The sequence below is a fragment of the Gracilinanus agilis genome, chromosome 5 (genome assembly GCF_016433145.1).
Source record: "Gracilinanus agilis isolate LMUSP501 chromosome 5, AgileGrace, whole genome shotgun sequence".
Taxonomy (NCBI): Eukaryota; Metazoa; Chordata; class Mammalia; order Didelphimorphia; family Didelphidae; genus Gracilinanus; species Gracilinanus agilis.
The window spans coordinates 214698260-214725095 of NC_058134.1; the positions used below are offsets into that span (position 1 = coordinate 214698260).

Consider the following 26836-nt stretch of genomic DNA (forward strand, 5'->3'; position numbering starts at 1 on the left):
TCAGACGCCTACCCCAAGCATCTGTAGCTGCTCAGGGTCCGTGTGTCTCCGATGCATGAGGGCAGCATTCATCTCAGGGTTCATCCGCCGCCCCTCATTGTTGTCAAAGCTGTTGCCTCGACGGTCCTAGAGCGGGAGATCATCAAGATTCTGTGACCCAGGGGAAAAGGTACCTGATTTGGAGAGGACTCATTTTCCTCATCTGAAAAAGGGGCTCTAATAACAGATTCTGATACTTGCTACCTGCTCAAGCCATTTAAACTCTGTGGGCCTCAGTTTCTTTGTTTGTCTAGGAAGTTGGACTCAGTGACCTCTCAGTTCCCTTCCAGCTTGAATTCTGTGATCTGGTGACCTCCTTCCAAGCAGTGTTGTGAGGAGGAAAAAGTTTTACAGCCTTTAAAATCCTCTGTAACTAATTAATAACTATTATTATTACAAATGAGTATTGTTGTAGTGTCACACATAGATCTAAGACCTGAAGGGACCTTGGAGGCCATCTAGGCCAATTTCCTTATTTTACAGATGGGGAACCGGAGGCAATATGAACCAAGGAAGAGGCCAACTAGCTTCTCTCCAAGTGCCCTAATAGTGGTGGCCAAGGTGCTCCTTTAATGCGTTGAGGGGATGACCTCATCAGCTTCAGGCTCTCCTCATCCACCGACACAGGCATCCTTGACCACAAGCCCTCTATGTCTCTGATGGTCAGATGATTTTCCATCCTGACTAGGGCTGGGCCATTCCACTCATACTCTTCACCCCTCCATCCCCCACCCCGAACCCCGAAGGAAGCTTGCCCACTTTAGGAAGACTTGACAGAACTTACATGCCCCAAGGCTAGCTTCCCAGAATTCTAGCTTTTGAGGCATCTGGATAGACTACATCATCCATCAGGCCAAACTCTGAGTTACCTCCAGGAACTCTTGGCTTGGATAAAGGGGCTCTCTGCGGAGAGCAACCAGGGGGGCTCTAAACCAAAGCCATTGCCCCTAACTCTTCTTTCTTCCTCATTAGTGAGTGCTGGGAGAAGATTCTATCGGCTTCTATCGCCTGGCCTTTCCTCCTCACAACAACCCTGTGAGGTATTCCCATGTAACAGATGAGGAAACTAGGGGTCAGAGAAATAAGTGACTCACCTAGGGCTACACGGTGGGTCAGTGTGAGAGGGAAGATCCGAATCCGTGGCTGCCTGACCCCCTTTCCCATTTGCCTGACAGTAGTGACCAGACCAGTGTTGGACCAGCCTTAGACCCGAGCCAACCACTTCTCTTCCCCCCCTCCCCGACTTCTCCTCCTCCTGTTGGGTACCTGCTGGAGTTGGTGATGCTGGTACCGCTGCTGCTGCTGCTGCTGGTACTGCTGGGGCACCGCTGTGGTCAGCTGCTGCTGTGGCGGTGGTGGCACTGGCTGCTGCTGGTGTGGTGATGGCTGCTGCGTCTGATAGTGAGATTGCAGGGCAGGAGGGTGATCAGATTGTTTCCTATTTGTTGAAGGACGAGTCTCTTCTCCAACACCTCCGCTGACGTGAAGCCCTTCCTGGAGCCGTCGTTCTAGGCTCCCACCCCACCGGTCCTGGAGGGATTAGAAAGGGAACCCTGGGGTCACATCTGATGCTTTGGCGTAGGATGCTACATCTGGAACTGGATGGGACCTTGAGACCCTCTAGTCCAACTGTCTCATTTCACAGAAGAGGAACCTGAGGTTCAGAGAGGTGAAGTCATAAGATCCTAAAATTAGACTTGGAAGGGGCTTCAGAGGTTGTCTAATCCGATCCTCTCATTTTTACAGAAGAAGAAACAGGCCCAGAAATGACTTACTTGCCCAAGTCATACAGGCACTAAAATGGCAGAGGTGGGATCTGAGTTCATGTCTCTGAAGTCTTTGGTCTATTAAGAGCATTCTCCACAAAAACCCCACATGAATATTAGCTACCAGTTTACAGATGGAGAAACTGAGGTAGAGAGAGGCAAAGTGATGGGGGCTATTTTCCCAACCAGCTGCCAGGTTTGCCTATGAAGCACCAGCCTTTTCCCAATCCTTGTCAAGTCATCATGTTCCAGGCATAGTGCTAGGCATTGGGTTTGGGTCTTCTGGGTCTTTCTTCCATGATTGCCAGAAGTCCAAGAAGTGGGTGTTGTGTGCTCCTTTCCAATCCCCGCACTTTTCATAAGGAGAGAGACCCCCAAATTTCCCAGACATACCAAGGCTGCTTTAAACTTGAGAAATCCCCACATTTGGCATCTCCTACTTATAAACTCAGACTTTCAATGGGCATTAGGTAATGCCAGCCTCTCTCCCCATTCCCCTTTTGGGAGGTTCCTTCCAGTTCTAGATTTAGATTTCTTTTCTTATTCTAGGGTGTCCTAGTCCATTCTGTCCCAACTATATCTATCAGAGAGACAATGTCATGGCACATGTGGCTCGTACCCAAGTAAACATCCTGGGAATTCCAAACCTTTATTCATTCCCAGGTTCGTGGATCTAGAGCTAAAAGGGACTGTTGAGACCATCTAGTCCAATGTTCTCATTTTACAGAAGAGGAAACTGAGTCCTCAGGAGAAGTGGAGTGATTTGCCTGAAGATAAATACAGTGAAAGTCAGATGTGGGGATTGGACCCAGGTTTTCTGGCTCCACAGTTAATGCTCTTTCTACTGTATTATTCAAGGAACCTTCTGAAATTGGAGCTGCCTTGTCTTTTCCTCCCTGAACTGGGGTGTGTCCTTTGTGGCCAGACCCCTCTTGTCCCCTCTTATCAGGTTTTTCAGGCTGGACACAACTTGTCCATTGGACCAGGGAGATTTTCCTTCCCCCTATACTGCTCCAATGCTGAGCCTTTGAATCCTTTCTACAGCCCCAGCCAATGCCCCCTTCCCAGGAACTGCCCTTAGCCTTATGCTAATGCTTCTAAAATTAGTTTATAGTTTATGATAGAATGGTTGTGCTAATTAAACCTATAAATAATAGACCCTCACATTTCCATATCTCACAGTAAGGGTTACAGTGTACTATTCTCCTAAGGAAGCTTTGAGGTTAAATCATAGGATCCTAGATTTGTAGCTGGAAGGGACCTGGGTGGTCATTTATCCCAACCTCCCTCATTTTACAGAGGAGGAAATCGAGGCTTAGATACAGAAATGACAGGTAGCCAAGATGATAAGTAACAGAGGCAAAATTTGAACCCAAATCCTTCGACTCTTGCCCTAATGGTCTTTCCCCAGAATCATGACATTTCTAGCATCTGCTCCAACCCCTCCTCTTTGACCAAGAAGGAAACTGAGACCCAGAGAGATCAAGAGACTTGCCTAGAGTGATGTGGCTAATATGTGGCAAAGGCAGGACTTGGATACAGGTCCTCTGAGCTGGCTTTCTATCCATTAGGACTTTTTTGTTCTCATTTTAAGGATGAGGAAACTGAAGTGATGGGAGGCTAGCAAAGGCTGGAGATTCTCCGTCTCCTTTTCTCTTATCTTTGCTGTTCCCCGTGCCTGGAAGTTTCTCCTCTTTCTCCTCTGCCTCCTGGTTTCCTTCAAGACTCAGCTCAAATTCTACCTTTTGTCTGAGGTTTTTCCGGATCCCATGACCATCCTGCCGGGCCCTCAGTGCCTTCACTTTATTACCTCTCATTTGCCCTGTTGGCATCTAGTCTTTGCACTCTGTCTCCCCTATCCCAATTCAATCTGGAGCATTTATTAAGCACCTACCATATGCAAGGCTTCATTTCATTCCATTAGAATGTAAGCTTTGTGAGGCCAGGGACCATTTTTGCCCTTCTTTCTTTCTGCCACTCCATTGTTTTGCCCCAGCACTTACCACAGTGCCCAGCACAGAGTGGGTGATTGATTCATTGTCAACTCATTGACAGGCTGACTTGTAAACTGGCACCCTCAAGTCTGGCGCTCTTTCTCCCCAGGGTTTTGCCAGGGGTGGTCCTGTGTCCTACCTGTTCTTCTCGGCTGCCATCCCTCAGGTATATTTGCTTCTGCTTTGAGATGGAGGAGGTCCGGTAGAAATTCACCAGCTGGTTCAGAGACTGAAACTTCTCTGTCCACAGGAAGTAGTGGCCCTTGGCATCTCTCATGACTTTGAAGTGTTGGACATCGTCTTCATGCCTGGACCCAAGCAGAACCCAAAGGGTCCATTATAAAAGGAGATCCTCCTCCACACACACCTCCGGGAGTCTCACCTCGAAGGATGCTGGAGGTCTTGTGGGAGCTGGGAGCATCCATATCAAGGAGAGGAGGAGGATGTGTGTGTGTGTGTGTGTGTGTGTGTGGCTACTTCCTCCCACATGATGGGCAATTTGACACAGCAGAAAGCCAGATTGTGTCAAGGACACTCAAGCCAGCATCTTTACTAAAGACAAAAATAAAATACACCAAAATAATCCCCAACAACTAGCACGTATTGCTGTGAGCTCCTTGAGGCCAAAGAGTGGTCAAGGACTCAGTTTCAGCCCTTATCTGGCCTCTGAAGTATCTGAAAGGGGCTGTTATGGAGAAGAGGGATTAATTTTACTCTGCTTGGCTCTAGACAGTGGAAAAATGAGGAAAAGGTTGGGAGGGGCAGCAGGGGGGAAGGTGGGAAACCCAGCGGTGAATCAGATTTTAGCTTAGTGTTAAGAAAACTTTCCTAATAACTGAAGCTGCCAAAAAAATAAAAATGGAGCAGACTGCTTTGGAAAGTAATATTTTGGGTCAGCTGGGTGGCTCAGTGGATTGAGAACCTGACCTGGAGGTGGAAGGTCCTGGGTTCAAATCTGACCTCAGATACTTCCTAGCTGTGTGACCCTGAGAAAGTCACTTAACCCCCATTGCATAGCCTTTACAGATTCTTTTGCCTTGGAATCAATACATAATATTAATTCCAAGATGGAAGGTAAGGGTTTAAAAAAAAAAGGAAAATAATGTTTTCTACCACTACAGGGGAAGTGGGCAGGGGCTTGATGACCAGTCATTGGCTATTCTAAGATCACAGACCAGGATTTAAATGAAGAAAGGAACCTCAAAGATAGAATCCAACCCCTTTATTTTTCTGTATGAGATTTCAAGACAAGGGGAAGAGGACCAACTAAATAAAAAGTTTGTCTCAGATACTTATTAGCTGGGTGACCTTGGATAAGTCACTTAATCTCTGCTTTAGTTTCTTTATCTGTAAAATAGGGATAATAACAGCACCTCCCTCCCAGGGTTGTTGTGAGGACAAAAGATATATGTAAAGTGCTTTGCAAAACTTAAAGGGACATAGAAAAATTAGCTATGATTATTCTGAATAATCACTACAAGTACAGATTACACTGGGTAAGTTCTGAGATTCAGCAATTCCCCACAGTTGGCAGGCCTGGGTCTGACTTGAAACTCTGTGTTTTCTCCCCTCTGAGAATGGGAGCTCTTAGAAAGCAGGGACTACTCTCTGCTTGTACCCCCACAACTTAGCACAGTGCTTTGGACATAGTAAGCATTTAGGAAATCCATCCATTCATCCATTCATTCATTCACTCACTCACTCATCCATCCATCCATCCATCCATCCATCCATTCATTCTCCTGTCAAATGAAGGGGTTGAACTAGATGAACTAAATTCCTTCCAACTCTGGGAAAAATTGCCCAGGACTCACTATTGAGTACCTTCTCTAATCAGTCAATTAAAATTTCTAACAGCTAATACTAATTAGCATTAATATAGTGCTTTAAGGGCTATAACGCATGTTTACAAAAATGCTTTCTCACTTGATTTTCGCAACAACTTTGGGAGGTAGGCATTCTCATTATCCCCCATTTTACAGATGAGGAAACTCAGGTAGAGAGTGACTTTTGGAGGGTCCGATCCAGGACTTGTTTAGACTCTGAGGTTGGGTTTGAACTCTTGTCTTCCAGACACACTGTGTCTCCCCCTAGCTGCTGATTTATTAAGCATCTCTTATGTTCTTCCAGATGAATTTTGTTTTTATTTTTTCTAATTCTCTAAAGTAGTTTTTTTGGTAATTTGATAGGTCTAGCACTGAATAAGTAAATTAACTTAGGTAGGATTGTCATTTTTATTATATTGGCTTGTCCTACCCATGAACAATTAATGTTTTTCCAAATGTTTAGATCTAGTTATTAAGCATCTCTTATGAACCTGGTACCATATAAGATACTGGGATACCAATATATGAATCTTCAGAAACCTACAGTTCTTGAACCCTTAGAGAGATCAGACTTCATTCTGCTTGACCTCAGAGGGCAGAATTAGCAGTTATAAGGGAAAAGGCAAATGAGGCATGTCAGAAAAGTTTCTTAAAGAGAACCTTCCTGAAGCAGAGTGGGCTGCCTCGAGAGGTTTTCCCTCCTAGAGGTCGCCAAGAAAGGCTGGAGCATCTCTTGTAGGGGATGTTGAAGGGAAGAGTCTCAGGCATTATTGGAGACAGCTCTGGCCTTTGCGATCCCTTCCAACTTAAAGACTGGAGTCCCATGAGCCATCAGAAGTCTTGATTAGAAGAAGAGGAGGATACAGGGAGTAGAACAACTGGATTTGCTTCCCTGGTCTTTGGGCTAGGAGACAAAGAAGGTCATGATGAAGCAAGCTACCTTCCTTCTACTTCCAGGTAGGTGAGGGACCCAAAATAGATGTTTGTTCTTAGCCAATCCTGGTGATTATGAACATTTGTAGTGAGGTGTTTAGTCTTTTTTTTTTTTTTAAAGCCTTACCTTCTGCCCTAATTAACAACTCTGGGACAAAAGAGCTAGGCAAATGGGGTTAACTGACTTGCCCAGGGTAACACAGCTAGGAAGTGTCTGAGGCCAGATTTGAACCCAGGTCTTTCTAATTCCACGTCTTATGCTCTGTCTACTTTGCCACCTAGTTGCCTTGTGGGGCTTTTATTCTTAAAAAATTGTTCAATGGGGGAAGGGATGGGAGGGAGAGAAAGTAAATGCTTGAAAAAAATGAAGAAAAACCCATTGAGAGGGCTGGGTTTGATTCACATATAATATAACTTCCTTGAGGGCAGAGAATATCTGTCCTTTTATGCCTTAGAGTATAGCATAGTGCTTGAAATATAATAGGCTCTTAATGTCTACTGAATCAACCAATCAATGGATGGATAAGCATTTATTAAGTGCCTACTGTGCTCCAGGCAGCTAGGTGGTATAGTGGATAGAGTGCTGGGGCTGGAATCAGGAGTTCAAATCTGGCCTCAGAAACTTAGTTGTGTGACCTTGGGAAAGTCACTGAACCCTGGCTGCCTCTATTTCCTCATCTGAAAAATGGACTGGAGAAGGAAATAGCATACCTTGCTAAGAAAACCCCAAATTTGATCACAAAGAGTTGGCCTGGCTTGAAACAATGGAACAACAATAATGTTCCAGGTATTGTGCCAGATATTAGAACTACAAAAAGAAAAGTGAAAGTCTGTCTTTAAGGAACCTACATTTTAGTGAGGGGAGATAAATCAGACATATGTGGGTACATACAAATAGATGCAAGATGATTGGAAGGGGCAAGGTACTAGGATCTTAGATGTAGAGCTTAAAGAGACCTCAAAGGCCCTGGAATCTAATCCTCACATTTTGTGGGAGAGGAAACTGAGGCAAAGAGAAGTTGTGACTTGTCCAGGGTCACATTATACTCAGTGGCCTATCTGATGAACTACAATGCTTTTCAACTATCAACTTAGATGTCTGGGTGGAATTGAGAAAGGCCTTATGAAGGAATCTGAGCCTTGAAGAAACTCAGGATTTTAAGAGGCAAAAATCAAATAAAGAAGGCAACCCAGGAATCAGAGATGGCCAATACAAGTGCTTAGAGATGAGAGATAGAGGGTTCTTGTTTAAGCCCATTTTACAGATGATAAAATTGAGGCTCAGAGAAGGGACCTTCCCAGGGTCACTCAATTAGAAAGTACTAGATCCGAACTTCAAGCTCAGGTCTAATGGCTCTGAGATCCCCAGTCTTTCCCCTTCCCTGTGCATCACCCCTGCCTTGCCTGTCTGACAGGGCTGCAGTGAGGTTTCGATGAGATAATGGACGGGAAGGGGCTCTGAAAATCATTAAGAGCTCTCTAGCTGTTGGCTCTGATTGTTATTAACTTCATTTCTGGGAGGCAGCAGTTCTTTCCATTTCTGCCCTACATGATTCATTAACAGGCTTGGGGAGAGGAGGAAGAGGAGGAGTCGAAGTGGAGGGGTCGGGGGATGTATCCCAAGGAAGTTACAATCATTCTTTTGCCAACTTTAATCGAAGGGTTCAAGCCAATAAACAATCACCCTTTTATTATTAGCAGGATGACTCCAGGCTGAAGATCAGAATCCGAGCTGTCTAAATGGATCACAAACCTGAGACTCCTGAAGCAGCTGAAAAGTGAGCGGATGGGGCAGCGATGGGAGAGAGGACTGAAGACAAGTCCATCCCAGGAAAAGTCATCTTCCCCTCCTAGCTGAGGCTGGGCTGAGCCCCTGTGGCACAACCAATAGCCCTCGATCCACTCTTTTGAAAGAAAGCAGAGAAGGGCAGCTGGGAGCCTTTAGAATAAGATGCTCTGATAGCTTATCTAAAGCTGGACTCTTAGCTGTCCGAGCAGCTATTCCAGATAGATGCCTGCCAAACACTCGGTTATCTGGGCTAAGGAAGGGGAGAGAGGTGCACATCATAACAGCATGAATGTTAAGAGGCGGGGCTCGCGGCTGCATGATGAGACATCCCTGCCCAAGATTTATGATCTGTCCAAGGTGATAATCATAACGATGTCAGCCACGCTAATAAGAAGCTGCATTGCTACGGCAAAAGGAGGCGGCCCTCCCAGGCTCTCATTGCAGATGGTTTGGAATTGTAACTAAGGCAAAGTTAACAAGATTGAGAGATGAAGGAGAAGCCCCTGACACGTTGGTTGTCAAGAAAAAAGGCCCCTGTAGTCTCACAAATCCTGGGGCCAGCTGGACTCTGGGAAAAGGTATATTCAATCTGCCTAGAACAAGGAAGTCATAGGCTTGTAGATGCAGGGATGTAGGGAAGCGACCTCAGAGGTCATCATGCCCATCTGGAAGGATGAGGAAACTGAGGCTCACAGGAATATAGGGCTTGTCCAGGATCACACAGCTAGGAAGAGCCTGAGGCAGGATTCAAATCTATCCTTCCTTCTCTCCCTCCCTCCCCCCTCCTTTTCTCTGTCTCTCTTTCCTCTCTCTCTCTCTCTCTCTCTCTCTCTCTCTCTCTCTCTCTCTCTCTCTCTCTCTCTCTCTGTGTGTGTTTTTCTCTGTCTCTTCATCTCTCTCCCCTCCTTCCCTTCCTCTCTCTTTGTCTCTCTCCCTTCCTCTCTCTCCTTCCTACTCCCTCTCCCTCCCTTTCTCACTCTCCTCTCTCTCCCTTTCCTTTTCTCTCTCTCTTTTTCTCTTTCTTTACAAACACACATATGTATGTATGTATGTATGTATGTATGTATACTTGATTCATTGTCTTGTTGACTGTCCAGTCTTAAGAAAGTGTTAATAATACAGAGGAAATTCTCCCCCACACCTCAGATCCTACCTGCCCCTCAAAGATTGGGGCTCAGGACCTGCCTTTTGAGTTTACCTATTTTCCAGTGTCTTTAGTCCTGGATCTCAGTATCCTGCTCTGTAAGGACTGGACTTTCGGAGAATCCTCCCAGCTCCATATCTCTCTCAGTGTGCGTTATCAATATAGGAGTCACCTTTTACACATCTGTGCAATGGACTTTAGGGAATGTAAGTGCTTCTGCTATCTCTCTGGCTATAGGAGAGGCAGTGTGGGATGATGGGAGGGGAGTCAGGAAGTCTAGACCAGCCTCAGATACTTACTAGACCCTCATCTAATTTCATCTCTTCCTTTTACAGATGAGGAAACTGAGTCTTAGAGGGAAAAGAGGCTCTCAAGGTGATAAAGCAAGTTAATGTCAGGCCCAGGATCCATCCCAGGTCCTCTAACTCTAGTTTCAGTGGTCTTTACATTCTTATGTGTTGCTTTTCTGGAACCTATCAAGGGAGATTCCTGGTGTGGCAACTCCTTTCACAGATGAGTATTGCAACTTATTTATGGCTTAGCTGTTGTTGAGTCTTTTTTTAGTCATGTCCCACTCTTTGTGACCCCATTTGGGGTTTTCTTGGCAAAGATATTGAAGTGGTTTGCCATTTCCTCCTCCAGCTCATTTAACAGATGAGGAAACTGAGGCAAACAGGGTCATGCAGCTAGTAAATGGCTCAGGCTGGATTTGAACTTAGGTCTTCCTGGATCCAGGTCCAATACTCTATCTACTATAGAGCACTGTCTGGGATATGTATTTTGGCCAAACTGGAAGCAACATGGCTCATCTGTGGCATTCTAGGCAACGAGCGTTAATTTAGATTGGGAGTTTGTGACAGTTTCTGGCTGGAAAAAGCATTTGCTAAGAAAACAAATGAGGACTTTGTCTCTTTGCAGAGTGAGCCACCGGAGGGCAGGACTGTTTCTTTCTCGGTCTTTGTATCCCCAAAGACTGACACATAGTAAGCACTCAGCACCCAGGGCAGGGCCGAAGCCTTGTAGCCAATGAATAATGCCACTGATCCATTGATCCACTAGTCTGCTTCTCATTTAACATAGGCAGAAACCGAGGCCAGAGATTTGTCTAAGACTGTGTAACTATTTAACACGATGCTTAGCACTGAAGTGTTCTTTCACCTCCAACGAGTTCAGTTCGCTTCCACTCCATGGATCTTTATTTAGGCACCTTCAAGGGGAATGTTTAACCTGCTAAAGGGAGGAGACTATATTCAAACATTTTGGCAAGCCCACAGTTGGATGGAAGTTGTTGTTATGCTAATTACAAATCATTTCTCTGTGGGTGGAAATAGAAATGATTTGCAATCAACATAACAATAATATTAAACCAGACCTCCACAGGGCTCCTATTTGGCAGCACTTTGTTAACCTAGATTGTGATTAGAGTGCTTAAAAGTAATAAAGCAGCAATTGTTTAAGAAATAATGGGGAATTGAGAGGAGGTCCCTCCTTCTCCCTCCTGCTGCAATCCGAGGGCCTGAAGCAGCTTTCTCTGGTGAGTCTTCGTCCTTGCTCTTGGCCTTGAAGAAAGGCAGCTGGGAGGATTTGCCATCTTTGACCTTCCTGTTCAGCTCTCTAGGCTTTGGCCAATACCACGGCCATGCTGGGTGCGTCGTGGACAGAACTGTGAACTTGGGGTCAGGAAGATCTGGGTTCAAATTCTGCCTCCGACATTTGATTGCTGTGTGATTCAGTGTAGGTAACACAATATCTCTTAGCCTCAGTTTCCTTATCTGGAAAATGGGAGTTGTAGGAATGGTACTCATGGGGCTGCTGTGAGACTATAATGAGATAATGGATCATAATACGATCCACCATTTCTATATTACTTTACAAATATGACCTCATTGGATTCTCACAGGAACACTGGGAAGAAGTTCTGTTATTATCCCCATTTTACAATTGAGGAAACTGAGGCTAGTAGAGGTTAAATGACTCTTCTGGAGTTATACAACTTGCCCGAGTTGTATAACTTGAACTCAGGTTTTCCTGACACTGGAGCAGCTTCTCCACTTGACATCTTCCAGATGTTAAAGTGCTAAACAAAGCCAGCTATCCTTACAGTCTGTATTTTCATGTCATCATCTTATATTTAGGAACTCATATAAGATCATGTATTTAGACCTGGAAGAAACATCAGAGACTATCTAATAACCCTAATATTGGCTAGTTTATGAAGCCCCGAAGGCTTGCAAAGCATTTTTCATTTATTATCTATCTCAATTGATCCAGTCTAATTTCTTCATTTTACAGATGAGGAAACTGAGGCACAGTACTTCTATTAAGAGACTTGCCTAAGATCACCTAGTTTAACAGTCACAAGAGCAAATAGCTCTAGGGCTGGAAGGGACCTCACACATTGTCTAGTCCAACTGCCTCATTTTACAGAGAAGGATACTGAGTCCGAGAGAAGGAAAATACTTTATCTAAAATCATATAGGTAACAAGCAGCAGATGTGGGATTTGAACCTGGGTCTTCTCCAGAGCCAATGTACTTTCCACTATACTCTGCTGCCTCATCTGCCACGCTTTTATTTTGTCCTTCTCATTGGTTCCTCACAACAATCCAGAAAGGAAGGTTCTCTGGGCATCAATATTCTCATTTTACAGATTGGAAAACTGAGGCTCAGATCCTGTGCCTGGGGCTACATAGTTCTAAGTGTCAGAAGCAGGATTTGTTTAGACCCAGGGCTTCCTGTCTTAGAATCCCATCCTTTAGAGCAGGACTTTTTTTTCTTTTTTTTTTCCTCAAGTCCTTGAATATGGTTAAAAAATATTTGGACAGTTGTTGTAGAGTGGATAGAGCATTGGACCTGGAGTCAGGAGAACTAATCTTCCTGTGTTCAAATCTGACCTCAGACACTTACTAGCTATGTGACCTTGGGCAAGCCTATTAATCCTATTTGCCTCAGTTTCCTCATCTGTCAAATGAGCTAGAGAAGGACACAACAAACTACTCCAGGATCTTTGCCAAGAAAACCCCAAACAGTGTTAAAGAGTAAGACATAGCAGGAAGGACTGAACAAAAACGAATCAATGCAATGGGTTTCCTTTGTTATTCTAGACTTTATTTTTGCATCTAAGATTATACTTCACCAGACTGACTGCCACAGGCCTCCAGGACACTTCCCAGGAGAGAACTCCTGCTCTCTAGCTGGCATCCACACTCCTAAGAGTTAGAGCTGGAAAGGACCTCAGAGATCTTTTGGTAGTCTCCTCATTTTAAAGAGGAGGAAGCTGATGCAAAGAGGGCAAGTAATTTGCCCAAGATGACCCAGATGCAGCCCTGAGACCTGGGGATTGGGTTCAAATCCCACCTCTGCCACTTACTCCCTATGCAACCTTAGGTGAGTCACTTAATTTCTAGTGCAATTCTGGATCGAATCCCTGAATCTTGATTTTATGAGATGGTTGAGCTGGGTCTGGAACTATCCAGTAGTCCATCTCATTTCTCTGGCACCTCGAATCAAATCTGTCTTATTTCAACTCTCATGCTCCCTGATTTCATCAATGGAGTTAGTAAAGCTCCCTTCTCAGGCTAATTGTAAACATATCATAAGTGTTTGTTGACTGACTAAAGGATGGGACCGACTTGGTAGATTTTCCCAGGAGGCTCTGTTTCTGAGAAATCCATCTTCAGGACCAGGCTGCTAGTGAGCCTCCCCGAGCATCACTAGGTTCAACCTTGGGATGTAAACAGAGTCCAGGCCCACACCTGAGGCCTTTCTAGCAGTCTAGGAGCAGTCCAGGCTCAGGTGGTGCCACCAGCAGAGCCTTTGAGGGTCATTATGGGGCATTTGAGGAAGACTTTTGTGGGTGCAGACAGACCAGAGGGAATATCTGGGAGTCCTAGGTTCTCCCCTACCTGCCTCAGTCTCTCCCTTCTGCCCCCCACCATGTTCTGCACAAACATTTCATTGCTTCCAAAGTGGCGCGTCTCCTTAGGTCAGTGGGCTGGATTCTGGCTCACCAGGCAGCTAGCTCTCTGGAGAGTACCGGTCAGTACCTGACAGAAATGGAGAAGTCCCCAGGTGAGCTCTGGCTGGCTCGGATGATGAAGGAGCCGACGTCCTTGCCCATGAGCAAGCTCTCTGCCTCATGCCGGGAGATGTCCTCGTGAAACCAGCTGTAAAGGGGGACAAAGCAGAGAGACGGTGATGAGGAGGAAGAGGAGGAAAAAGGAGAACCAAAGGGTACAGTGATGGTAGGAGAATAGGGAAAATGGGCCAGGGCAGGGGGGCAGAGATGGACAAGGGGCTGGAAGAAATGCCTTCTTCTGAAACAAAACCAATGCTCCAGGAGTAAATCTGCCAGCAGTGAGTAATTCTCCTTCTTTTTCTTTCCTACCATCAAGATAGATTTCTCCAGCTGGGAAACCTTGAATCATGGAAATACATTGCCATACAGAATCAAGACAATGGGGGAGTGAGTCATTGCTGGAAGGGACATAAAGACCAGCTGTGGTGTGAGAAGGGCTGCAGGGAGGATGCACCAGAGAGACAATCTGCTGTTCCTGGTTCTCTGGGCTCAGGCCTCAGACTGGATAATTACATGGGGGTGGGGTGGGGAGAGAGCAAAGAAGAGAAAGAAAGACAGACAGAGAGACAGAGAGAGATAGAGACAGAGAGAGACAGAGACAGAGAGAAGATGAGAGACAGAGACAGAGACAGATAGAGACAAAGAGAAAGTGAGAGAGAGATTTGTAATCCACGGCACAATTGGGAGGAGTATGCTTAATAAATATTTAATAATTGATCAATTGATTGATTAGGCTTCCATGAAAAGAGAAATGGCTTTGTAGTCACAGAATGATGAGTCTGGACTTAGGAGGGTCTTCAGGGGACAGCTGGTCCAATGTCCTCATTTTATAGAGGAGGAAACTGAGGATTATAGATTTAATAAAACTAGCAATACTACTACTGGGTCTGTATCCCAAAAAGATAAGAAACAGACCTACCCTCATCAAAATATTTTTAGCATGGGGGCAGCTGAGTAGCTCAGTGGATTGAGAGCCAGGCCTAGAGACTGGGAGGTCCTGGGTTCAAATTTGGCCTCAGACACTTCCCAGCTGTATGACCCTGAGCAAGTCACTTAGCCCCTATTGTCTATCCTTGCCACTCTTCTGCCTTGGAGCCAATACACATCATTGACTCCAAGATGGAAGGTAAGGGTTTGAAAAAAATATTTTTAGCAGCAATTTTTGTAGTGGTAAAGAACTGGAAACTGAGGGATTGTCCATCACTTTGGGGAATGGATGAACAAGCTGTGGGTTGTAGCTGTAATGGAATACTATTGAGCCATAAGAAATGATGAACAGAATGACTTCAGAAAATCTGGAAAGACTTCTATGAACTGATGCAAAGTGAAGTCAGCAGAACCAGGAGAACAATGTATACAGTGCCAGAAATATTGTACAGTGATCAACTGGGGAGGACTAAACCATTATCAGCAAAGCAAGTTCCCAAAATATCTACAAGGGACCCATGACGAAAAATGCTCTCCACAGCTAAAGAAGGAACTGTTGGAGTCTGATTGCAGATCAGAACATCCCATCTTCTATTTTATTTCCTTCATGAGTTTTTTTGCTGTATGTGTGACATGTGTCTTCTCTCATGGAATAAGCAATATGGAAAAATGTATTACATTAAAACACTGGTATAAGTCATATCAGATTATTTATCATATTAAGGGCTGGGTAGGGAGGGAAGGAGGGAGGAAGAGAATCTGAATTGTAAAATGTCAGAAAACAACTGTCAAAAGTTGTTTCAACATGTAACTGAAAAAATCAATCAATTAATTAAAAAAGAAGGCTAAGTAACATTTATATCTGTGCTTTCGAGTTTGTATATATTATTTCATTTGATCCTTACAACAACCTTGTGAGGTAGGTCCTCTTATTATCCTCATTTTACAGATGAAGAACCTGAGGCAGAGACATTTAAGTGACTTACCTAGTGTCACCCAGAAGGGAAAAATCTGAGGGAGGATTCAAACTCAGGTCTTTCTGATTTAAGGTCAAAGCTTTAGCTACTATTCCATCAAGGTGAAGTGAATTTAAAGGCAAATTAGTCTAAACCTCTTTATTTACAGAGGGAGAAACTGAGACCCAGAGAGTTAAAAAGCCTTGCCCAAGGTTACCCAGGTAGTTAATGCCAGAAGCAGGATTCAAATTCAGGTCCTAGGGCTCCAAATTCTGTACCTCTTTCCACTGTACCACATGATGTATAGAAGACTAGAACTTTCCATTGTGGGGACTGAGGAACCACCAAGGATTTTTTTTTTGAATTTAAACATTTATTAATAATCATTTTTAACATGATTACATGATTCATGCTCCTACTTTCCCCTTCACCCCCCCCCCCGCACTCCCCCCACCCATGGCCGACACACATTTCCACTGGTTTTATCATGTGTCCTTGATCCCACCAAGGATTTTTGGGCAGGGGAGTGACAGCACAAAACAATACATATTTAAGTTCCTTCTGTAGGTAGCCTGCTGCATTGACTTTGCCAGTCTTTGTATAAGAGATTCTCCAGGTAGTGATATAAAAGATGCATGAGGAGGAGGCAAGGGAACAGAGCTTGTAGGGTCAAGGAAAGGGGAGGCCTTTGTGTTTTTAAGGTAACCACTTCTGTATCTCTGGGCCTCAGTTTCCCATCCTATAAAATGGGAGTGTTGGGTGAGATGAACTTTGAAGTCATTTTTTGCTCTTATAAGCTTATATACTATGAGAGTCTTGATAGGCAGAGGGGAATAATAATAATACAAATAAATGATGGTGATAGATGATATTTATATAGCTATGGGAAGGAAATGTTGGGGTGGGTGTTGGAAGGGGGAGGAAGAGACATGCAGAGACAAAGGCAGAGATGGAGAGAGACAAGGTCAGAGAGAGAGACAAAGACTCATGGAGAGAGTCAGAGAGAGACAAAGGCAGAGAGAATCAGAGAGAGAGAGAGAGTAGGGAGAAAGAGTCAGAGAGGGAGAGACAGGGAAACAGAGGCAGAAGTGGAGAGAGACAGACACATGAAAGAAAGAGAAGACTAAAGAGGGAGATAAACAGGGAAAGACAGAGACAGAGATGAGCCCTGGAGAGGAGGGAGAAGATGCGACCCAGGGCTATGGTAACTCAGGGCCCTGGTCTCAGGGAGAAGGAGACAGTGTTTGAGGGCCACCTCTAAGGCAAATATTCACAGACTTCAACAGGAGCTAATTAGAGACCTCTTAAAACTAATTACTCGTGGCCTTGCACAGGGCAGGTGCATGACAAATGTTTATAGAATAATAGGATGACAGCATTTATTTCTACCCTGCTCTCAAAGTTACAAGGTCTTTTCCTTCCAGGTTCCTTCTGGGTGAACAAAGTCCAAAGATTATCAGCCCCCATTTACTGATGGGGAAACCGAGCCTCAGAGAGGAGACACAACAAACCCTATTGATAAGCCATGGAGCATGGGATTTGAGCCCGGATCTGCTGTGTCCAGGACCCAAGCCCACACCGTGATTCATTAGTTCTCAAGCCATGCTCCTCTGTAAGGAGAAGTGAGCTGGGAATGGGAAAAGCTCAACTGGATCTGTGGAGAATAGCCCAAGGACTTCCAACAAGCATTTATTAAGCACTTACTGTGTGCCGGGCACTGGGCAAAGTGCTGAGCATCAGAATCACTTCCTTTTTCTTGGGCTCAGTTATTTCATTTGGAGAATGAAGTTGGTCAATATGATTTCTTTGGAATTTCCCAGCTCCGATATTCCCTGTTCTAAGATCTCTCCAGGCTCTGACATTCTATGTTCTAAGTATCTCCTACCTCTTTCATTCCTTGTTCTGAGACCCCTCTCAGAAGTCCTGATATTCCTTGTTCTAAGGTCCCTCCCAACTTGGACATTCCATGCGGGTAGTGGTCCCATTGCCAAGCTTTATAAGGCTTTTGAAGCAGGAAGGCAAGGAGAGCCCTAGAGGGAAAGGAATGAATAAAGAGCTGGGTTTGGAGTCAAAATGTGGGTTCAAATCCCCTTTGAGGGTTCCATTTCCTCTTTGACCCCAAGTTTTCCCCTCTTTAAATTGGAACAAACAAAGCTTGTACCAGCTACTTCAGAGGTTTTCTTGAGAGGCTTAAAGGAGTCTTCCTGACTCCAGACCCAGGGCTCTATCCACAGCACCATCTAGCTGCCTGAGATGAAGCAACTCTGTCTTTTATCTAGCTCTCTAGGGTTTTCACTCATGGCTGATTCCTCATGACCCCATTTAGAGTTTTCTTGAAAGAGATCCTGAAGTGGTTTGTAATTTCCTTCTCTAGCTCACTTTACAGATGAGGAAACCGAGGCCAGCAGGGTTAAGTGATCTGTCCAGGGTCACATAGCTAAAAAGTGTCTAAGGCTGGATGTGAACTCAGGAAGATGAATCTTCCTGATTCTGGCTCTGGCATGCCAGCCACTGTGCCACCCAACTGCTGAGAGAGAAAGAGAGAGAGAGAGAGAGAGAGACAGACAGACAGACAGATACAGAGACAGAGAGAGACAAAGAGACAGATAGAGAGACAGAGAGAGAGGAGAGAGACAAAGAGACAGATAGACAGAGAGACAGAGACAGAGAGACAGAATGGAGAGAGAGAGAGAGCAGTACCCATACATACATACACATAAGTATATATGACAACTAGATATATATGTATTATATGCCTATTTACATATTGTTTGAAAAATAATATAAATAATACAAGTAGAAATAAGGAATAATGTATAACATAATTTACTTATATATATACATATATGTATATGAATATATATTTATATATTATATATGACTGTCTCTCACTCTCATCACTTTAGAAGGTATCCTGATGGCACTTACCTGGGGAAGTGAATGTCTATGAAGTTCTTGGGCACATAGCCCTCTTGGCTCCTTAGCTCAGCTTTGAACCATTCATCTTGGCTGCTGAGAATCTGCACGGAAGAGAACAAAAGATGTAGATCACCTACTTTCTGTACTGTATACCTAATATCCCATCTCCTATCTCCAAACATTTGTACAAGCTGTTCTTTTTTTTTTAAACCCTCACCTTCTGTCTTAGAATCAATATTGTGTATTGATTCCAAGGAAGAAGAACAGTAAGGGCTGGGCAATGGGGGTTAAGTGACTTGTCCAGGGTCTCACAGCTAGGAAGTGTCTGAGGCTGGATTTGCAAGCTGTTTTTTTTTTTAACATTTAATAATTTTTATTTTTTAGAAAAGTTAACATGGTTACATGATTCATGCTCTTACTTTCCCCTCCCCCCCATAGCCGATGCACATTTCCACTGGTTTTAACATGTGTCATTGATCAAGACCTATTTCCAAATTGTTGATCATTGCATCGGTGTGGTAGTTTCGAGTCTACATCCCCAATCATGTACTCATCAACCCATGTGTTCAAGCAGTTGTTTTTCTTCTGTGTTTCCTCTCCTGCAGTTCTTCCTCTGAATCTTTTCCATAAATCCCTCAGAATCGTCCTGGGTCATTGCATGGCTGCAGGCTGTTCTTAACACCAGGCATGCACTTCTTCCTTACCCTCACTTTGTAGAATCTCCTAGTTTCCCTCAAAGCTCAGCTCTATATAAATCTGTAAATTTCATAAGTATATAAGTATCTATGTAAATTTTATATTCAGTCAACCAATTAATAACTGGGACTATTTCTTACTATTAAATCTATAGTTACAATTTAACAATATAGTCTAACTAATAATGATTGTAATATCAAATTTATAATCAATCTTATCACTGTTCATTTCTCATTGCCAAATAACAAAATATTTGTAAATTGCTTAGCCCAGTGCCTGACACTTAAGAATTGCTTATTTTTCCCTACCCCCCAATAGAAGGAAATCTCCTTCAGGGCAGGTATTGTTTGATTTTTTATTTTTTATTTATTTTTTATCTCCAGCACTTTGTACAGGACTTGGAGCTCCCTAAGGGGGTGGGGGACTACCACAGAACCAGATGGATTCCCAAATGAGTTCTACCAAACATTTAAAGAACAATTAATTCCAATACTATATAAACTACTTGGAAAAATAGGCAAAGAAAGAGTCCTGCCAAATTCCTTTTACAACACAAATATGGCACTGACCCACACCAAGTAGAACAAAAAGAGAAAAAATACTCTAGACCTGTGTTGGTGATGGTGTGGCACACATGTCCCGGTGGTATGGAGAGGGCTGCTCTGTTCCTCCTCTCCACTGCACCTGAGGACGATGTTCACACATCCTGCCCCTCCGATCAATGTGAACTCTTCCGCCCTCTGCTATTTGGGGTAATGTGGGGAGGGAGGTGGCTCACAGACAGCTTGAAGGTGAATGCTGGGCATGTGATCTCTAAAAGGTTCACCAATGCTGCTCTAGACTAATTTCACTAATGAATATTGACACGAAAATTTTAAATGCAATACTAGTAAGGAGATGACAGCAATATAGTACAAAGATCATATACTGTGACCAGGTAGGATTTATATCAGGAATTCAGACTTGGTTCAATATTAGAAATATTATTAGCATGATTGACCACAATCAATAATAACATCAACAGAAATCATATTATTATCTCAATATGTGCAGAAAAACTTCCAACAAAATACAATACCCATTCCTATTAAAAAACATTAGAAAGCATAGGAATCAATGGAGCTTTCCTTAAAATGATATCTATCTAACACAATCATCAAGCATTATCTGTAAAGGGAGAAGCTAGAAGCCTTTCCAATAAGATCCAGGATGAAACAAGAATGCCAATTATCACTATTATTATTCAGTGAGGTATTAGAAATGCTAGCTATAGCAAGAAGAGAAGAAAAAGAAATAGGTGGCTTTAGAATAGGTAATGAGGCAACAAAACTCTCATTCTTTGCAGATGACATGATGGTATATTTGGTGAATCCTAGGGAATCAACTAAAAAACTAGTTGAAATAATGAACTTCTGCAAAGTTGCAGGATACAAAATAAACTCACATAAATCATCAGCATTTCTGTATATTATCAACAAAGTCCAGCAGGAAGAGGCAGAGAAATTCTACCTAAAAAAACTGCAGACAATAGAAAATACTTGGGAGTCTACCTCCTGAGAGAAACCCAGGAACTATGTGAACATATTATAAAATACTTTTCATGTAAATAAAGATCTAAATAATTTGAGAAATGTTATTGATTGTCTAGCCAATACAATAAAAATGACAATTCTACCAAAATTAATTTACTTATTCTGACCAGTCAAATTACCAAAAAAATTATTTCATAGAGCTAGAAAAATAAAATGCATCTGGAAGAACAAAATGATCAAGAGAATCAGTGAAAAAATATGAAGGAAAGTGGCTTAGCAGTGCTAGGTCTCAAACTACATAACAAAGTGATCATCATCAAAACAATCTGGTACTGGCTAAGAAACAGAGTGGTGGATCAATGGAAAAGATTAGGTAAAGAAAATACAGTAGTAAATAACTACAGTAATTTAGTGTTTGACAAACCCCCAAATCCAAGATTTGGGGACAAGAAATCACCAGCTGACAAAAATTTTTGGGAAATCTGGAAAGAAGTTTGGCAGAAACTAGATTAAGACCAGCATCTCATACCCTATACCAAGATAAAGCCAGAACTGAGTACATGAATTAGACATAAAGGGTGATATCATAAGCAAATCAAAGGAGCATGGAAAATTTTACCTGTCAGATTTATGGATATAGAAAGAACTTATGACCAAAACAGAAGTAGAGAACATTATAGGATACAAAATGAATAATTTGAGTTAAATCAAATTTAAAAGATTTTACACAAACAAAACCAATGTAGCCAAGATTAGAAGGGAAGCAGGAAACTGGAAGAAAAAAATTATAGCAAGTTTCTTCATAAGGCTTCATTTCTCAAATATGTAGAGAATTGAGTCAAATTAATAAGAATATGAGTCATTCTCTAATTGATAAATGATCAAAGGATATGAACAGGCAGTTTTCAAAAGAAGTCAAAGCTATCTATAGTCATATGAAAAAAATGTTCTAAGCCAGTCTTGATTAAAGAAATGCAAATTTAAACAATTCTGAGGTACCACCTCATACCTATTAGATTAGTTAATATGACAGAAAAGGAAAATAACAAATGTTGGAGATGTGGGAAAATAGAGACACTAACACACTGCTGGTATAGTTGTGAACTAGTCTAATTATTCTGGAGTTTAGAACTATGCCCAAAGGGCTATAAAACTGTGCATAATCTTTGGCCCAGCAATACCACTACTAGATGTGTATCCTGAAGAAAAGGGAAAAGGACCTATTTGTACAAAAATACTTATAACAGTTTTTTTTTTTTGTGGTGGCAAAGAATTGAAGAACAAGAGGATGTCTATCAATTGGGGAATGGCTGAAAAAGTTGTGATACATAATTGTGATGGAATACTACTGTTCTTTAAGCAATGATGGTTCGGTGGGGGCTGGGGAACAGGGAGGCTGCTAGGTAGCTTATTGGATAGAAAGCCAGGTTCAGAGACAAGAGGTCCTGGGTTTAAATCTGGCCTCAGACACTGCCTAGCTGTGTGATCCTGGGCAAGTCACTTAATCCTCATTGCCTGGCCCTTACTGTTCTTTTGTCTTAGAACCAATCCATAATATTGATTCTAAGATGGAAGGTAAGGGGAAAGAAAGAAAGAAGAAAAGAAAGAAAGAAGAAAGAAAGGGAAGGAAGGAGGAAGGAAGGAAGAAAGAAAGGAAGGAAGGAAGAGAAAGAAAGAGAGAGAAAGAGAGAGAGAGAGAAAGGAAGGAAGAAGGGGAGGGAGGGAAGGAGGGAAGGAGTGAGGGAGGGAGGAAGTGATGATCAGGATGACTTCAGAAAAATCTGGAAAGCCTTGTATGAACATACAAAGTGAAGTGAGCAGAACCAGAACACTGAACACAGTAACTGAAATAGGGTAATTATAATCAATTGTGAAAGACTTAGTCACTCTGATCAAGGCAGTTCCAAAGGACCTGTGATGAAAATGCTATCTACCTCCAGAGAGAGAGAACTGATGAATTCTTATGTGTAGGCTGAAGTATGTTTTTTTAAACTTTCTTTCTTATTCTTGGGGTTTAGGTCTGGGTTTTCTTTTACAAAACGGGTAATATGGAAATATTTTGCATGACTGCACGTGTATAATCTATATCAATCTCTTCTCAGGGAGGGGGGCACAAAAGGAGAGAATTTGGAACTCAAAATTTTAAAAAACAAATGTGAATTTTTGTTTACATGTAATTGAGAAAAAATACATATGAGATATTTAAAAAGGAGCTCTAGTTGAAATCTCGAATCTGATCTTTATTAGCTATGTGACTGGGCAAATCGCTTCCTCTCTCCATGCCTCAGGTTCCTCATTTATTAAATGGGGATAATAAAAGCACCCCTCCCTTGGAGTTGTGATGATCAAATGGAATCATACAAGAAGAATGTTTCAAAAACCTTAGAGAGTTGTTGACACATCTGCTATTAAATAAGTCATTATGCTCTCTCTGGGTTGGTTTTCTCATCTGAAAAATGAGCCATGCCCCTTCCAGCTCCCCCTCCCTCTCTGGGCTGTTTTGAGGCTCGAACTACAAGAATGTATCTGAAAATGATGCCTAGCTATAAAGTACTCTCCAAATGGGAGAGCTGATGATGATGGAAAACCGCAGCTCAGAGGGGCAAGGACGGGGTCAGGAGTTCTTTTAAAATGCTGTGTGTGGAAGCTTTGAACTTAATAGATTGGATTGAGGGAATAAAAATGGGTTCCGTCTTTGACAGCTCGAGAAATTGCCAAGCAAGAGCTTCCTGGGCCATGAACACCTCGGCTAGTCTGGGAAAGTGCGTGTTCAAGCACCTGAAGGAGACAATCAGCATTCAAGTCTGGGAGCTGGTGCTCACATCAAAGACCCAGGAGCCGCTCGCTCCATGCCATCTCTCCTGGGCACCTCTCCTGAGAATCCCTTCCTCCCTAGGGGGCAGGCCCAGGGAGCTCGGCTCGGGCAGTCGATGTTCTGTGCATAGACAAGTGTGTACATTCCAGAGAAAATACTTTAGAAACCTAGGGCATGTCTGGATTGTAGGATTTAAAGTGAGGAGGAAGCTTAGAGATCATCAGAGCCCACCTCCTCATTTTACCGAGCAGAAGCTGAGAAGCAGACAGGAAAGGACTTGCCTAGTGTTAGGTAGAAAGAAAGGTGGAGAGCCATAAGCGGGGTGGACAACTGGGACTTTGCCCCAAAGTGCCCAGTTTAGAAGGTGCTGACAGACCCTGCAGTCTTACTCCAACCATTTCCCATCCTGCCCCTTCCCTCCGCAAAGGGCTGTTTCTGATTCTCCTTAAGTCTAAGCCCTTTGCTTTGAGATTTCCTTCCGTTTACTTATCCTCTATCTTAGTTGTACCTAATCCCCCTTGATCCCACAATGCCCATCCTCTCTGCCCACCTGCCTGAGGAGGGAAAGGGTTTCCAGCCTGGTTCATTTGCAGGCAATTCAAGCTGTGCCCGAGGCAAGCTTTCCTCCCAGCCCTTCCATGCCAGGGGCTGTGGGGATGGTGCCACCGCTTCCACCTATCACTGTTGCAAGGGGCCTCCTGCTTCCTGTTCTCATCTCCCCTTCTGGATGGCCTCTTTATCTTCCATCCTCATGATCTAAGAGAGCGTTCAGGGTAAATGAGTGATGTCACAGCCAGTGAGGCTTACTGTGCCTTCACCTTTACAAAACTGCCAACCTCCTAGGATCACATGAGACACTCTTTGCACTTAACTCCGTGCCTGGCATAAAGCAGGCACTTAATTTGGACTTGTTCCCTCCCCTTCTAAGTGGACTGCAGGGGGAGGGAAGAAGAGGAGGAGGTGTGGGCAGGGGAAGGACTGGATGGAACAGAGGAGCTCCTGAAGACCCAGAACCGCAAAGAACCTTAGAAATCATTCAGGCCAACCCTCATTTTACAGATGAGAAACTGAGGCGCCGAGATTTGATTGACCAAACCACTGCTGCCAATAGGCAGTAAATAGCCATGCTACTGAGGCTCTCCAGTGGCCTAGACCCTGGCCCTGCATCCCTCTGTTCTTAGGCACATCCACTGAGCTCATAACACAGCTCTCCTTCCCAGTCCACAGTTCTCTTTACTGTGCCTCATTTACCCATCCTTTGCCCATCCTGCTTGATTCAATTATGGCTGTGGATATTATCGCATCCAAATAGTATTTGCAGAGTCTGATGCGATGGTTAGGTATGCTAATGCTTATTCTTATGTGCCCAGGGCTAATGGGTAGGTTTTTCACGTGGTCTTGAAGGGTCCACATAGTCTGTTTAATTAGCAGCAATATCAAAGGCAAGGCAAGGGAAGGAGGAGGAGGAGGAGGAGGAGGAGGAGGAAGAGGATGGTAGAGGAAGGGGAGGATGAAGGAGAAAGAAGAGAGAGGGAAAGAGAGATGGAAAGACACAGAGACAGAGAGAGAGAAGGAGAGAAAAGAGGAGGGAGGGAGAGAATAACAAATCCTTTGAAACAATTTCTAAGAGTAGAGAAAGAGTGTTTCTACCAGGAGTAAGCAGTGAATCAGTAATGGAGCTAAGAGGAGTGGCTAAATAGTTCTACTCATCACTCCACGCTGCCCCATAGCTACAGGAACAATACAAACAATAACTGACATTTTTCTGATGTTTTAAGGTTTATGAAGCCCTTTACATGCATTGTGTCATTAAAGCCTCACAAGAAACCTTTGAGGTGGATACTACAAGTATTATTATACTCATTTTACTAATGAGGAAACTGAGGCATAATGAGTGGAGTAACTTGCCCAGGGTAACACAGCTAGTAAGGGTCACAGGTAGGTTTTGAATTCAGGTCTTCCTGACTCCATAGAGACACCTGGCTGCTTGTCCTTCTTTGATGGTTCCCTTTGGCCTCAGGCTCATGCTAACAAGGTCTTTTCTCTTTGGGGAGGGGGGAGAGTTCCTGGACTGTAGAGCAGGAGTGAGAGCTGCTTCTGGGGAGGGCAGCAAAGGCCAAGTGGAGCTCTTGGAGCCAGGGACTTGGGAGGGCAAGGGAAGGGGTCAGCAGAGAGCAGTGGCACCATTGGGATGATTCGACAAGGATGCTGGAAGGGAAGCCCACTAATAGAGGAGGGCGGACTGTGTTGTGGGCTCAGTGGGTGTGCTTAATAACAGGGGGATGAATTGGCCAAGGTGTAGACCATCAGAAAGCAAGCTCAGACAGGACTGGAGACAGGTTGTCATCCAAGGACCAGTCCAGACATTCCCCCAAAAGCAAAAGGAGACGGAGAAAGGGGGAAGTTGAGAGGCTGCTGATTATAAGGCCTTGAAATGGATCTTTGGCCCTTTGTGGACAGCATTTGGTCCATCTTCAGACAGTGGCCCACCAGCTAATGAATTGTTGGGTTACCATGGCAACTGCTGAAATTGTCTAGGAATGACTGTGATATGGCAGAAGAGACAGCCACTTTAATGAAGTCAGGGATCTTTGAAAGTACTGAAGATGACCTAGGTCCAAGATGGGGGTTGACCACTAGTCAGAAGACCTTGGGTAGGTCACTTCCTTTCTTTGTACCTCATCTGCAAGTTGAGGAAGAAAATCCCCAAGGTCTCCTCTGCTCAAAATTCTATGGGTTCCCTTTTCTATTAGTCAACAAAGCACCTCCCCTCCAAACTATAGAGTGGAAGCAAAACCCCAAGAAACAGACTTTGATGCCATGAGGTTTATGGGGCCACACCTTGTCTCCTTATTTTCTGAACCCAGCATTTACCTGATTTTAAAATGTTTTATTGATGCTTTTAATTTTTTACACCTTTTTTTCAGTCATTTCCCCATATACTCCACACCTCTTCACAATAGAACTGCTGTTCCTAATAAGAAACCACTAAAGAAAAGCCCAGGGGCTAGCTACAGAAGCTACCTCTTACTGGAGATTCAACGTTCCACCCCCAGAGTCCTCCATTCCTCTAAGGTGCTGAGGAAGGTGGGCTTAGATTCTCTGTGCTTTAAGATTAAGCTTGCAACAAATCTGAGTTCAGCTGTTTTTCTGTGCCTTTTTTGCTTTGCTTCTGCTGGTCTAGTCCTTATGCATCAAACACGTTCTTAGAGGAAAATGGGACAGTTCCTAATGGTTCCTAAGCTACTGAATGCTGGGCTGATGACTTGGACTGTTCATCCTCCCTGAGTTTAAAAAATCACCTTCTTCCTGGGGCTCTGAACCTCTTACCTTCAGGACATCGCCGGTGTGAAAACTTAGTTCATCCTCTCCAGAGGCGTTGAAATCAAACTTGGCAACGGCCTCCATCCTGCGCTGGGGGAG

The 26836-nt window shown here is 43.7% G+C and overlaps 1 protein-coding gene across 1 annotated transcript; it reads right to left on the minus strand.

Annotated features, from left to right (window-relative positions):
• On the minus strand, positions 1 to 26836 carry GRAP2 (GRB2 related adaptor protein 2). The gene is made up of 6 exons (XM_044679110.1): positions 26744 to 26836; positions 18380 to 18471; positions 13537 to 13656; positions 3939 to 4107; positions 1306 to 1569; positions 1 to 126 (listed from the first exon to the last, which is right to left on the minus strand). The coding sequence occupies exons 1-6, from the start codon at positions 26819 to 26821 to the stop codon at positions 1 to 3; spliced, it is 849 nt and encodes a 282-aa protein (XP_044535045.1). The 5' UTR covers positions 26822 to 26836.